Source organism: Gymnoscopelus microlampas, assembly GCF_963454915.1.
Source record: "Gymnoscopelus microlampas genome assembly, chromosome: 11".
NCBI lineage: Eukaryota > Metazoa > Chordata > Actinopteri > Myctophiformes > Myctophidae > Gymnoscopelus > Gymnoscopelus microlampas.
This window is the reverse complement of record NC_139948.1, coordinates 8,312,897-8,327,290: the sequence shown is the minus strand read 5'-3', so window position 1 is coordinate 8,327,290 and position 14,394 is coordinate 8,312,897. Positions and strand designations below refer to the sequence as shown.

Below are 14,394 nucleotides of genomic sequence, written 5' to 3'. Positions count from 1 at the left end.
CTGCAACATTAAAGTGAGGAACATAATTAGCAAATATTGTACATTTTATGCCACTACAATTATTTGACAGCTTTAGTTACTAGTTACTTTCCAGATTTAGATTATGAATACAAAACATACATTAAGTGATAAATAATTATGTATTATTTGAAGTTAATCTACCCAGCAGCACATAAAGTCATTAAAATCACCACCAGCTGCAACATTAAAGTGAATGACATGCATTACTAATTACAATCCAACAATATGATTGTGAAATGGACCGTTCTGCATAATGAGTACTTTTGTGTTTGATACTTTAAGTATATATGTTGGTGTAAAAACTTTTGTACTTCTACAGTGTGGCATATTGCAACTTTTCCTTAACTGGACACTTCTTCCACGCTGAAAATAAGTCATTTTGAACAGCTTACCCACACAGTGTAACAATAATGTGATCTGACAGTCAGCTGCTAAGAGAGTCGCGCCACAAGCGCAGGCACACAGAGGCGCCCCTCCGGCCCTCCCCCCCGCACCGCCCTCCTGCCCCCCACCCCTCACCCCCCCCCCCGCGCGCCACGCGCTCCCCCGTAAGCGCGTGGCAGGGGTGAACTCCCAAAAGTGACAAAGTGTGTTGTAGGACGCTCCTCTGACGCAAGCAAACCATTTAGTTGTAGTGTCTGGTGTCACAGAGACGCATAGCAACGCAAATGCTGACTATAAATATAACTTCCACGTCCAGGGGGTCTATTTTAAACACCCCGAGTCAAACCCGAGAGTTCAACTTCCTTTTACCTTTTGGGAATGTATATATCGTTGCAGAAACCTTGTATCTCCGTCTTTCATGTTTGTACGTTCGTTTAGTTTCCCGAATTTCAGGGGAGCGGTCCCCACAACAGTATAGCGAAACGCTCAGAACGTGTGGTTAATTCTGTCTGTGGGTTTTTATACATATTGAACCAATTAAAAAGTATTAACATAGGCTGTGACCAGTGGTGGAAAAAGTAGGCCTACTAGTAAAAGTACCAATACTGCAATATAGAAATACTCTGTTACAAGTAGAAGTCCACAATAAAAAAAATTACTTGAGTAAAAGTATTAGCATCAAAATATACTTTAAGTACCAAAAGTAAAAGTACTAAAATATTTGAAAATAGCAGATCTATAAGCTCACAACACGTCGCGATGCCACGCGTTGTGAGCTTGTAGATCGGCTATTTTCAAATAGCCTATGTATAAAATATTGCTAAAGTGGTTAATGTATGTTTTATAATAATCATAATTCTCATAATTTATATCTGAAAAGTAACTATAGTAACTAAAATGTTCCAATAATCGTAGTGGAGTAAAAGTGCAATGTTTCCCTCTGAGATGTAGTGGAGTAGAAGTTAAAGTATTGGAAATTGGAAATACTCAAGTAAAGTACAAATACCTCAAAATTGTACTTAAGTACAGTACTTGAGTACATGCACTTAGTTACTTTCCACCACTGGTTGTGACTAAATAATAACTACATTGGAGGAACACAGGCAACTTTTTTCCATTTCTTGAAAAGTAACAGGTTTTGGACATACTGTACAAGGTTTCCACCCGACAGCGTCACTACTGAAATGTTGAATTAACCGTGGGTCAGGTGCCCCGGGCTCACTTGATTATTTAGATTCTATACAAACCTGCGTAATAAACTGGGCCAAGAGTCTGTTAATAGAACCTGATAATCCAAATACACAGCGCTATTGTACACGCTGAGGGACGCAAATAGCAGAAAACTAAACAGATTAGGACTCTTGTAACAAGGGATTAATCAGGGTGTTTTCCTTGCAGGAAAATGTACAATCGTTGGACAATTGATGACACTTTATACTAAAAACTAAAACCATGTTCGTTTATAATGATATCTGCTATAACAATAACAATATAATCAAAATACATTTAAAAAAAAAGGGACATTATCATTGTATTTGACATTGGATGTTCTAGTGCTGAATAGGCTCTATGCACAGCAGCCATATTGTAAGACATTCACAGGTGTTACCAATATAGTTACACAAGATACTAATGAAGGCTCTGTTCCATTTAGTCTAGCACATTTAGTCTAGCACAATATCAGCACCCTGACTCCGTCTGACCAGAATGGAACAGAGCCTTCATTAGTATCATCGGTAACACCTGTGAATGTCTTACAATATGGCTGCTGTGCATAGAGCCTATTTCAGAGTTGTGAGTATGAAATGAGCAGCCTTCTTGGACTAAACGAGCAACAAAAAGGCAAAAGGCAAGCAAAGTGCATTTGTCTGCATAAACACTAGAACCCGCCCAAAGCAAAGGGATTTGAGCCCACCACTGCAGTACGTCATAAGAGAAAGAAACCGTTCCTTCTATTCAGCACAGAAAAAGCCTACAAGCTCACAACGCATCACAATGCAAACGGGTTGTGAGCTTATAGATCGGCTATTTTTTTGCTATTTGTCATACACTAGAAGTACGCGTCGTTCACTTTGCAGTGCCACCTTACAGGCACCTCACAGTGTGAGAGAGAGTTTTGTGCTCTCCTAAATCCACGGCAGGCTTTGAAAGTACCCACTTCAGAAAGAGGTGACGTGCATCACCTCTCCAATGACCAAAACCCACTATGGAAGCCTTCGAACTGGTGCGATCTGACGGCATCCTAGAATTTATAGGTAGGATGTGATGTCATGTGATGTCATGCTGTCGTGAGATTACGTCACACTGGCGTTGTCATCGTGATGTCAGATTACGTCACACCGTCACACTGGCGTCGCATACGGACAACCGACATGGCGCAGGATTCAAATTGTATATATAGATGGCATACTGTATATAGGGCTGTAGGCTTGATGTAATGATACTTCACTTCTTGCCGTAAGAATCCTGCACTAGGCGATCATTGTACAAATACAGCAAGTGATTCTCGGAAAATAATACAAATCTGTCTTTAATAATCTGGCTTCACAATGTCAAGACGAATGTGACACTATGAACGAGTTTATTAAACCTCATCACGTCCTATTAACAATTAAATGTGCTGCCAGGGGATACACAGGCAAAATGAATGGTACATTAGAACAAAATAAACGTTAAAATCTTCAGTGGTTTAGAAATAACACCACTGGCATCAGTCCAGTGACCATGATATGCTGTATGTTTGAGTCAATGGCAGTTAACAATAGTGCCTTCAACTGATATTGGTGTAACAGTTATCAACAGTACAGTAATGTTTAGGATATGGTGATCAATACGTAAAAAAATAAAGAAAAAGGTTTCCAATGTGCCTTAACCATTTGAGCCCTATAGCGTCTGCGGGCGAACATTCGCCAAAAATAGACGATCAACAACATTTCTAAATCTCTTTTTTGGCGAAGGGATTTGGTGTAGAGAGAAAAAAAAAGGTGCAGAACAAGTACAGAGCCCTGGGGGACCCCGGTCAACAAAGTGTAGTGTACAGGGTTTTAAAGGAGTAGTTCACCCAAAAAAATGACTTATTTTCAATCAATTACACACCCCATGAAGCCTTGAATTCATGAAACGTTTAGTATTTGTCGCATTCCAAAGCCAATAATTTGATGACCGGGTGGCTGGTCAGTAGGAGACTCAATTGAGTCTCAATTGACTCAATTGAGACTCAATTGAGTCTCCTACCGGAGACAAATTGGCTTATTGGTTCAGGAATGCGACGAAAAACAAAACATCTCCATGAATTCAAGGCTTCATGGGGTGTGTAATTGATAGAAAATAATTCATTTTTTTGGGTGAACTACTCCTTTACGTGGTTAGATGCCTGTAAGAGGCCATTCATTTCAAACAGCTTTGTCATCAAAGTGCATTAAGAGAATACATATTTGAGGGTAACTTACAGTATACATTATATGCCCTCTCCTTGTGTATCGTTGTAGCACGTACTACAACATCGTTCCTATTGTGTGCAATCTGGTCTGACTTTGCAGCATAGACCAGTGGTTCTGGTCCAGGGGTCCTCTGGGCGGGTTTCAGGGGGGGTCCCAGCAGAATTTGGTAATACAGCATTACAGTCTCTTTAAGTTAACGCCTTTATCCATATTTTATACGTTGGCTATTCAAAAACGGCAGATACACAAGCTCACAGCACGTCACTTCATGCCGCGCTGCAAGCTTGTACATCTGGATTTTTTTTATATAGTAATTTAGATTTTTTTTTCTTTTCTGGGGGTTCCTGGCACAACATCTTTTCAAATGTGGGGTCTGTGGCCAAATATATATCAATTTAGGGGTACTTGGCATTAAAAGGTTTGAGAACCACTGGCATTATACCATAGACGACCCAGTCGCCAGAGAAGAAACGTTGTCATAGGCTCTATGCACAGCAGCCATATTGTAAGACATTCACAGGTGTTACCGATGATACTAATGAAGGCTCTGTTCCCCTCTGGTTAGACGGAGTCAGGGTGCTGATATTGTGCATGTTGGCTGACTGGAAACACTCCCAAATGGCCCTTTACGGGTGTGTAACTCTGAGAGTGTACAAATGGAACCAAATGTCCCATTTGTACACTCTCAGAGTTATGGGGGTCGTGGAAATCTGAAATTCAAAAATCTGAGAACTACTGTGCTACACTAAATGGAACAGAGCCTTCATTAGTATCATTGGTAACACCTGTGAATGTCTTACAATATGGCTGCTGTGCATAGAGCCTATTGTATGTTTCTGCAAACCACTGTTACGCTGCCTCTCCAAGACCCCACGCTGACGACTCAGAACCATTCGAGTTGCATACTGATGGGCAGAGAATAGAAAATAATACCTTCTCAGTTATAATGCGCTTTAAAAAAAATAATAATCTACGGCTGATTCCACATGGTCCGCATCTAGAAACATTGACATGCAACGTTTTGGGGATAAAAAACTAAACAAAACAACGTCCAGTTTCAGCATTTTGTTTGTGACTTGCAGTAAAGTACAATGATGTACATTTTCACCGGCGACCAGGGCTGGCACAGAACACACGGACAGACTTCAAAACATGATGCTTTTTTTGTGTCCATGGGTCCTTCCCACCCACCGGCTGCACGTTAACATAGTTTAAGTACCATACTTCCAATGCAAGTCATTTCCCTGTGAGGTGAACGAGCGCGAGGCCACTTCATAAAAGCGTACGCCGGATGAAAAATGGAAAAATGAGGCGTGATTCATTGTTCTGGATTGTCTAATTTCCTTCTCCTTCCCTGCAGGCTCTCTCGAAAAGAAAAGAAAAAAAAAAACACAGTCCCTCCCGTTTCCAATCAGAGCCACCCGATACCGCAGGGAGATTAATGGGACACTTCCCGTTGCATTGCTTTGCACGGCGGTAATTCATCTTAATTGTGATACATTCAGTGTTGGCCGCGTGCCCGGCTCGCCCCAGCTGCAATGCGTCTCTTTGACGGATTCAAAAGAAAAAAAACACTGTACCATCCTCAAAGCTTTTGGCTCTTTGGTTTGAGCCTTCCGAGAGTTCTGTGGTTAAATAGGGCTCGGCCCGGGTCAGCTGACGCCACCACATGTAAGCCATCCAGTCCATGAGAAACATCTGCGCACAGCTGCGTGCCTCCATCTCCGGGACCAACCCCCATCCAGTCATGAAGCCTGATTTTTTTTGTATCCGTCGTATGACGGCGGCACTAGCCGAAAATAGCGGATCTACAAACTCGCAACGCATCGCTTCGTGACGTGTTGCGAGCTTGTAGATCCGCTGTCTTCATCCTTTAGTTTTTTTCCCGGGCCAGCTTGTAGATGCTGCCATTTCCGGGGCCCATAACTGGGCCTCATTTGGTGCTTCCGTAGTTCAAACCGCGAGCTCAAGCGAAAAGGCTCCTCTGGTTGTGGACCAGGGCCGTCTGGCTCTCCCTCCGCCTCTCCTTCTTCCTGCTCTCCAGCCGGACCTTCCAGCACACCACGCTGGCCGCCAGCAGCACCAGGCCGGCCGCCAGGAGCACCAGGCCGAAGTAGGAGATGGTGGAGCCGTGGGAGTTGAAGCTGTACGCCACGGCTGTGACCACGATGCCGGCTATGAGCGCCACCACGCCGAAGGGGACCGTGCAGCGGTAGCACGAGAGCTCCGCGCCGCCGGTGGCCGCCGTCAGCTGGATCTCGTTGACCAAGGGAATGCTGCTGAGGGGCGTGTCGGCGCTGATGGTCGCGCCGGCGCCGGCCGCGGCGGCGCCGGTCAGCATCCGATGTCTGGTTTTGCCGTGCTGACTGAGCGAGCGAGGGGTCCCGAATGGCTGCTCTCGTCTCCTTACTGTTACTGTTGGCGGTCCACAGCCTATGTGGAGAAATATGCCATGCATTACGTAACGCTCAAGGGTACAGTGAAATACATCAGCATTGATAATGGTTGCCCAATACTTTTTTAACACAGTTTTATGCAACAACAAAAAGCTGTTCAAACACTTTCAACCTAGCATCCCAACTAATGTGCCAAAATAGCAGAAAAGCAGATCTACAAGTTCACAATGTGTTGCGATGCGACACATTGTGAAGCTTGTAGATCTAATATGTTTTGCTTCAGAACACACGCCATACGACAACGTATAAGTAGGGCTTAAAGCTGCAATACGTAACTTTTACGTCCTACTCGAGATTTAAAACCTAAGGCTATCGATTGGGGTTACAGGAAAAGAAATGCTTCAAATGCATAAGCATATCAAACTGGGGGATCTTGAAGTGTAAAAGAGGTTGAGAATCACTGTTACATGTAGTGGCTAGACTCTTTCAGAGCCATAGACCTACTACCATAAAAAATAAAAAATAAAAAAAGTTATGGATGGCAGCTTTAAGTGGTTAAAGGGCAGATGTTTCTGGTTGGAACTGTATGTGTTTCACAATTCAAACCCCCCCCCCCCCCACACACACACACACACACACACACGCAGTGCCTTTAACAACACTATTGACACCACGGCAGGCAGCCCCTCTTTGCACAATCCCAGGGACTACTGGCCGATTTTGGGGTCGCGAGCGACACGAGTCGACACCGTCCTGCCACGACGAGGTTGTAAATGGGGGGGGGGGGGGGGGGCGGGGGGTCAAGAGTTTGGATGTGAATGACGCAGGAGCCCTCATAGCCAGCACGAGCTGAGACATTCCCTGGAGAGCGCCGGGTTATTATGCCATTACTAACTACTGCTGGAAACATGAGAGCGCTCCAAATCATCAGCACTTTCACAACTAGTAGTCATTTCTTCCTTTATCTTTTATAACCCCCAAAACTATGATTTTTAGAATGCTCTTCTGTCAAATGACTGCATGACATGCCAGGCTACAGCACTATGGGGGGGGGGGGGGGGGGGGGAGTAGGTAGGCCTGTAGGATAGCAACTGAATGCATTTATCCAAGTACTTGAGTATAATTTTGAGGTAGCATTTTTGTAATGCTTCTTTTATACCTACTCCTCACGACATCTCAGGGCAAATAGCCTACCTTTTAATCCCTAATCTGCTGCTTTGCATGGTTTAGATCATTAATACAAAACATACATTAAGTGGTCAAGTATGAGGTCAATCTCCCCAGCAGCACTGGTATCATCTCCACCTTTAAGCTTATTATGTTGATGAATTGAATACCCTAGCCTACATAGGACCACAATGGAGGGAAAAAACACTCCCCGGGACTTGTTTGTTTTATCCTTTTAGCCTTAAAGGTTCTATGACATTCATTTTCACTTTTTTTATTTTTCATGTTTTTTGGGGGGTTTTATGACCTCAATTACACCCAAAAAATCTGAACTTTGAACATTCAGTGGATTTTCTGTGGTCTGGGGTTTTCTGAATAATTAGGCTGAAAAGTAATCTGAGCTTGGTCCTTCGGCAGTGAGGTCACAGCCGATTAATCCCGCCCACTCTCCTCCTTGCCCCTCCCCTATCCTTTCCTTTGGGGGGGGGGGGGCGGAGCAGAGGCGATGATTTACAGGCAAAATCCCTCAACAGCGACACCCGCAGGCAAAGATTTTTTTCATTGCAGTTGAAAAGGCTTTAGAAATGTGTGAGAAAAACACCTGCCATGGATCAATGGAGTGGATTTTTTTGTTAAAACGTTCTATATACGTTTGAAGGACCATGACAAAGACTTTTAATGTGTGGTAAAACTGAACGTCATGAAACCTTTAATGTCTTGCTGTACCACATGCTGTTTATATTTCTGACTAATAAATAGGCTATTCAATTGTTTTTTAAAAGAAGGGGAAAACACACAGCTGCAACATTAAAGTGATGCACTCATGTCTGCATTAGGCTACTTATTTATTATACCATTCTGCATAACAAGGAGGTACTTTTTCGTTTGGATGTCATTTTGATGACAGTATACTAGTGTACACTTATAGTTTTACAATTTTGACTTTGACTTTAAAATCTAACTTTCTATAGCCTATTGTATTGCTTCTTTTACTTAGGCCAAAGTAAAATAAACGTTTTATTTTAACCATTATTTTATCATATCTTATATTTCATTTCAGTGTATGTAATAAGGAGGTATCACGTGCATCTCTATTTTGGATGTGATAGGCAAACATGAAAACTAAAAAGAAAAGTAAAACATTGTGAAAATAGCAGATCTGCAAGCTCACACCGTATTATGCTGCGAAGTGAAAACTTAGATCTACAATTTACTCCAACATGCAGCCATAGCCTATTCACAACCAAAGATAATCATATTTAACCCCCCAAAATAATCATATTTGAACTGGGGACCCCCTACCCTGACAAGCACTTGGAATTGTCAGAGTTGAGGCATTCGATTAAATTTGAGTACAGATAAATATTGTGAAAATAGCAGATCTACAAGCTCACAAACCCTCGCAACAAAAATATTATATTATTTGTATAGTTTGTTGATTATACTTTTGATACAGTAATGGTCTTTTTCTTCATCTTTTTTTTAGGTATTAAAACGGTCTTAAAAGTCCTTAAATTGTCACTCACCCGACCCACATGTTGAGAACCACTGGCCTATACCATAGTTATAACGTGTGTGTAAGCTACAGTAGCAGGCATTCTCAACGTTAAACTTAATAAACTCCCATTGAGCAATGAATAATTGATCTTAACCCATAGCCAACATGCTGAGCATGACAATGAGCGGCTGAATATTTTATAGATGAAACCTAAAGGTGTTTTATACTGGTTATCAGTGTGTAAAGTAACTAAATACATTTACTCAAGTACTTCAGTAAAATGTAGGCATTGTTTTAACTTTAGTGGAGTATTTCCAATTTTCAGTAGGATACTTTTACCTATTGCAAATATTGTACGTTTTATTCCACTACAATTATTTGACAACTTTAGTTACTAGTTACTTTGTAGATTATTATTATAAAACATACAGTAATCACTTGAGCCCTATATATACTTTGACCATTTGAAAATAGCAGATCTACAAGCTCACAATGCATCTGATGCAATGCATTGTGAGCTTGTAGATCTGCTATTTTCAAAAGATTTGTATACATTTTTTACACTTGAAAACTTGTGAAATTGGACATTCTGCCTAATGAGTACTTTTACTTTTGGTACTTGATAGTATAAGTAAGTACATTTTGATGCCAATACTTTTACGAAATCAATTTTGAATACTTGACTTTTACTTGTAACAGTTTCATTGCAGTATTGATACTTTTACTTAAGTAAGACATAATGAGTACTTTTTCCACCACTGCCGGCATGCAAGACAATGTGCGGCTGAATGCATATTCTATATGAAACCTAAAGGATTGTTTACCGGTTAAATTGCAGAAGGAAGGAAAACACATGCTAGACAATGGCTTTGAAAGAGAGAGAGAGAGAAGTCAGTTTACCTCCTCAGTTGTTCATGCCGTACACAACAACCTGAAAAAAGCGCCTGATCGTCTCGTTTATCCAAGTGAGACGATGATCAGAAAAGCCATAGAACTCACTCATAACCATTCTGTAGCCATGATGTGTTTGGTCTGATCTGAAGAGTTAATGTCCGAGAAGGCAGGTAGCTATAGGTTGGTAGGAAGGAGGTACTGTCTGTCTCCGTTCAGAAGGACTCACTCTCTCTCTCTCTCTCTCTCTCTCTCTCTCTCTCTCTCTCTCTCTCTCTCTCTCTCTCTCTCTCTCTCTCTCTCTCTCTCCTGGAATTTGACTCCCATTCATCGCAGAATACAGGGGGCGTCACGGCCATTCACTGTGCACAGCGCACGATGCGACACCCTCACTCACATAGATGGATCCGTGATTTCATACCCCCCACTTTTTGAACAAAATAAAAAAAACAATAATTATTTTATTTTTTTGATAATAAATTTACTTTAAAAAAGTATCAATACCGCACTATAGAAATACCCTGTTACAAGTAAAAGTCCGGAATTCAAAATTGACTTGAGTAAAAAGTACAAAAGTATTGATATAAAAATGTACTTAAAGGACGACTTCACCACTTTTCAACCTATCTTCATATAATAGGTCCTCACTAATGCTCATGATAAAATGATACACTTTTTTTCTACTTGGTCTCTGTCTCATAGGAGGGCTGTGGACAGTCCAGAAACCCGTCTACCAGTGACATCATCGTTTGGCAGGATTTTTTTTTCTAAAAAGATTACAATTTTTTAATTCAGATTTTTATGAAGGCGAGAACAATGGGATCTATTATTGCATTGCAACTTTCCAGGAATACAAAGCCTGCAGTTTCTATTAGCTTGGATTCCCCATCGATGATGTCACTGCTAGACAGGTTTCTGAACTGTCTACAGCCCTCCTCTGAGACACAGACTGATTAGAAAAAAATTGTACCATTTTATCATGAGCATCAGTGAGGACCTATTATACGAAGATATGTTGAAAAGTGGTGAAGTCGTCCTTTAAAGGAATTGTTCACCCAAATAATGACTCATTTTCTATCAATTCCACACCCCATGACGCATTCTTAAGCCAATAATTTGATGACCGGGTGTATTTCCGGTAGGAGACTCAAAGAGACTCCTTTGAGTCTCCTACATACATCTTTCTGCCGGTAAACAAATTAGGAATGCGACAAAAAAAAAAAAAATCTTCCTGAGTTCAAGGCATCATGGGGTGTGGAATTGATAGAAAATCATTTTTTGGGGTTAACTCCTTTAAAGTACCAAAAGTAGAAAGTACTCATTATGCAGAAGGTTCCATTTCACAAGTTTTCAAATGTATAAAGTGTATACAAATATTTTGAAAATCGCAGATCTATAATTGTAGTGGAGTAAACATACAATATTTGCCTCTGAGGTGTAGTGGAGTAGAAGTAAAAGTACTGAACATTGGAAATACTCAAGTAAAGTAAAAAATACCTCAAAAGTGTAGCCTACTTAAGTAGCCGACATGTACTTGAGTACATGTACATAGTCCTAGTGGGACCGGGTGAGTGGGTGACAGACAGCTGAGCGCTGCGTAAGCGGTGGTGTCCACTGTCCAACTTTTTATTGTCCATTTTAATCTGAAAAAGAAGGAGGGAAGACCTCTAACCCTTTCTAAATGAGACCATTTGACACTGAAGTCTGTGAGATGATGATGAATGGGCCCCTGGCTGGAGTCAGTCGCCAAACTCTTGTCTGGAGACTCTGGAATGAATACTGAAAAGCTCACACACAATCCTCAGTGTTAAAACCACAATCCGTAGGCTATTTGTCATGATATACCCAAGATTCAGCGGTGTAAATTAACTACAAGTACATTGCAGTATTGATACTTTTACTTAAGTTTTCCACCACTGCTATTGTACCACTGCCTACTTGCAAACTATTAATACAGTATTCACTCAATCAACAAATACATCAATTGTGTTAAAAGTATCTACCATACTGGTAGAATAGGCTATATTACCAGATTGGTTCAACCTCAAATCATGTTTTATTTATTAAATTAAGTTCTGGATTGCAGTTTCAATTGAACTCTGATTGAAATGTAACAAAATGGATCCATAGCAGGGCTGTCATCAGGGCTGTCACTACCGTAATAAATACTCAGGGAGTATGGCCTCCTAGACTAAGCACAACAACTCAAAGCTTAGCCCAACAAACTCTTGTTTTAGTTTTGTGGGCTTATATGGAGATTTTGAATGGCCAACTCCACACGCCTGATTTAGAACCTGCTGCATACTTAGGCAGATTTATACTAAACAGATTGTAGGCACCATTCATTTTAATTTTGGACAGTTTATGTGTATTTGCATTTTCCAAAAAGGACACAAATAAGTTCCAATGATGCGATGAGAGAGTGTGGTCCAGCCAACACCAACTCGAGACGCCTGGATCGCTGCCCCCCACACACTCTCCTATCTAACATCAGGGTCTTGAGCTCTTCTACAGTGTTGTTAGCTAAGCTGTCGCGCCGCAGTGCATCTTCGTAGGTGGTGCGCTTCTTGCCTTTCCTGGCTTTGCCCTGGGTTGGCTCCCATAGTGTCAGTTAGCTTGCCTCTAGTTCCGGGTAGCCTGAACGCAGTGCCCTGCCAGCCTCATCCTTCTCTTTCTGACTTTGTCTGTGACCCGTGGTAGTAGCCTGGGACCAGACGAATCTGCGAGTGCAAAAAAAAATTGCACTCTGCGATTGGGTCTGGCACCGCTCCATAGAGAATCCATGTCCTGCTCCAGGAGACGTGGGTTCCTCATGGAGGCACCAGACTCATATCCACGCAGTGATATAGTCTGGCTACGCGAGGCTACCGTGGTTGGTCCCCGACTCCCCGTAGAGGTCCTTATTTCTGATCCGTCCATGTGACACCGTATTAGTGCCATTCGTAGCATTCTTGTGTAGACTCCATCCAGGGCCCATTTCCTGTTGTGCTGTGTGAGGGTCCATGTCTCGGCCCCATACAGCAGTACTGACTCCACTGTAGCTATACGAACAGCCGCCTCTGGAGGCCTTCTCCCATGTCTGATTTCCACACTCTCCTAATCCCATGCAAGGCATTGCAGGCAAGTGCCCTCCGGCAGTGGTGGAAAAAGTACTCAAATTCTTTACTCAAGTAAAAGTACCAATACTGCAATATAGAAATACTTTGTTACAAGAATAGAATAGAAAATGTACTTGAGTAAAAGTACAAAAGTATTTTTTACATCAAAATATACTTAACGTACCAAAAGTAAAAGTACAATTTTTTTTGAAAATAGCAGATCTACAAGCTCACAACGTGTCGCGATGCGACGCGTTGTGAGCTTGTAGATCTGCTATTTTCAAACAGCCTAAGTATAGAATATGGCTGAAGTGGTTAATGTATGTTTCATAATATCACAATTTATATCTGAAAAGTAACTAGTAACTAAAGTTTTTAAATAAGTGTGGTGGAGTACAAGTACAATATTTGCCTCTGAGATGTAGTGGAGTAGAAGTAAAAGTATTGGAAATTGGAAATACTCAGCTAAGTGCAGATACCTCGAACTCTAGCTTTGTCCCCTGTGTTCCAATAACTAAATAGAACAAGTACCTGTCTTTGACTGTATGCTAATTGCCTAAATTGTGAATGGATTTTTTACCATCATGCCACTGTATTTGAGCTTAAATATGAAAAATAAGCAGGCTATTGCTGCCAAGATGAGAAACCCTGCTGACGTAATGTGATGTAGTTTCATTCTCCTCCAGACCTGAATAGTGAGGGCAAAAGGCTGAATAAAAGGGCCTGGGCTGTGTGATTTAGAGGCTATCGTGTAATCGTGTAAGCTGATAGCCTATTATGAGACACTGTCAACCAGGCAGGCCTCCTGGGCCTACACACAATACAATCCCCTGTGTCACTTTATCTAAACACCCTACCTAGATGCTGGGTTTCATTGTCTACCCATGGTATCCTATATAGTTTCAATGTACATATTGTTTTAGACTGACTCTAGTTCTTGGTTTACCTGTGATCCTAGTTTACTGAAGCACTACACTACTGTCTCTCCATTTGATGTATGTGTCTACCTCGCTTATCGGCTCTATTCACAGCAGCCATATTATGAAGACATTCACAGGTGTTACCAATGATACTAATGAAGGCTCTGTTCCATTCTGGTCAAACAGAGTCAGGTCAGGGTGCTGATATTGTGCATGTTGGCTCACTGGAAACACTCTGTTACACCAGTGGGTCTACAGTTGGGGTCATGGGCTTCCAAATGGCCCCTTACAGGTGTGTAACTCTGAGAGTGTACAAATGGAACCAAATGGACCCGTAAGGGTCCATAATATGGCTTCTGTGCATAGAGCCTATTGTGAGTCGCTCTGGATAATAGTGTCTGCCAAATGCCTAAATTGTACATTTTATTTTGAAATTCTGAGTACTAACTTGTAGATCTGCTTTTTTTAATACATTTGAAATGGGACATTCTGCATAATGAGTACATTCTACCTTTGGTACTTTAAGTACATTTTACGTACAAATTGTGAGTACTTTTTCCACCACTGAGGATGTGTGTC

The 14,394-nt window shown here is 41.6% G+C and overlaps 1 protein-coding gene across 1 annotated transcript; it reads right to left on the bottom strand.

Moving 5' to 3' along the window:
- Nucleotides 1-4,708: 4,708 nt before the first annotated feature.
- On the bottom strand, nt 4,709-10,018 carry tmem100a (transmembrane protein 100a). Its single transcript, XM_084071126.1, has 2 exons — nt 9,807-10,018; nt 4,709-6,278 (listed from the first exon to the last, which is right to left on the bottom strand). The coding sequence occupies exon 2, from the start codon at nt 6,184-6,186 to the stop codon at nt 5,812-5,814; it is 375 nt and encodes a 124-aa protein (XP_083927252.1). The 5' UTR covers nt 6,187-6,278; nt 9,807-10,018; the 3' UTR covers nt 4,709-5,811.
- Nucleotides 10,019-14,394: the final 4,376 nt, after the last annotated feature.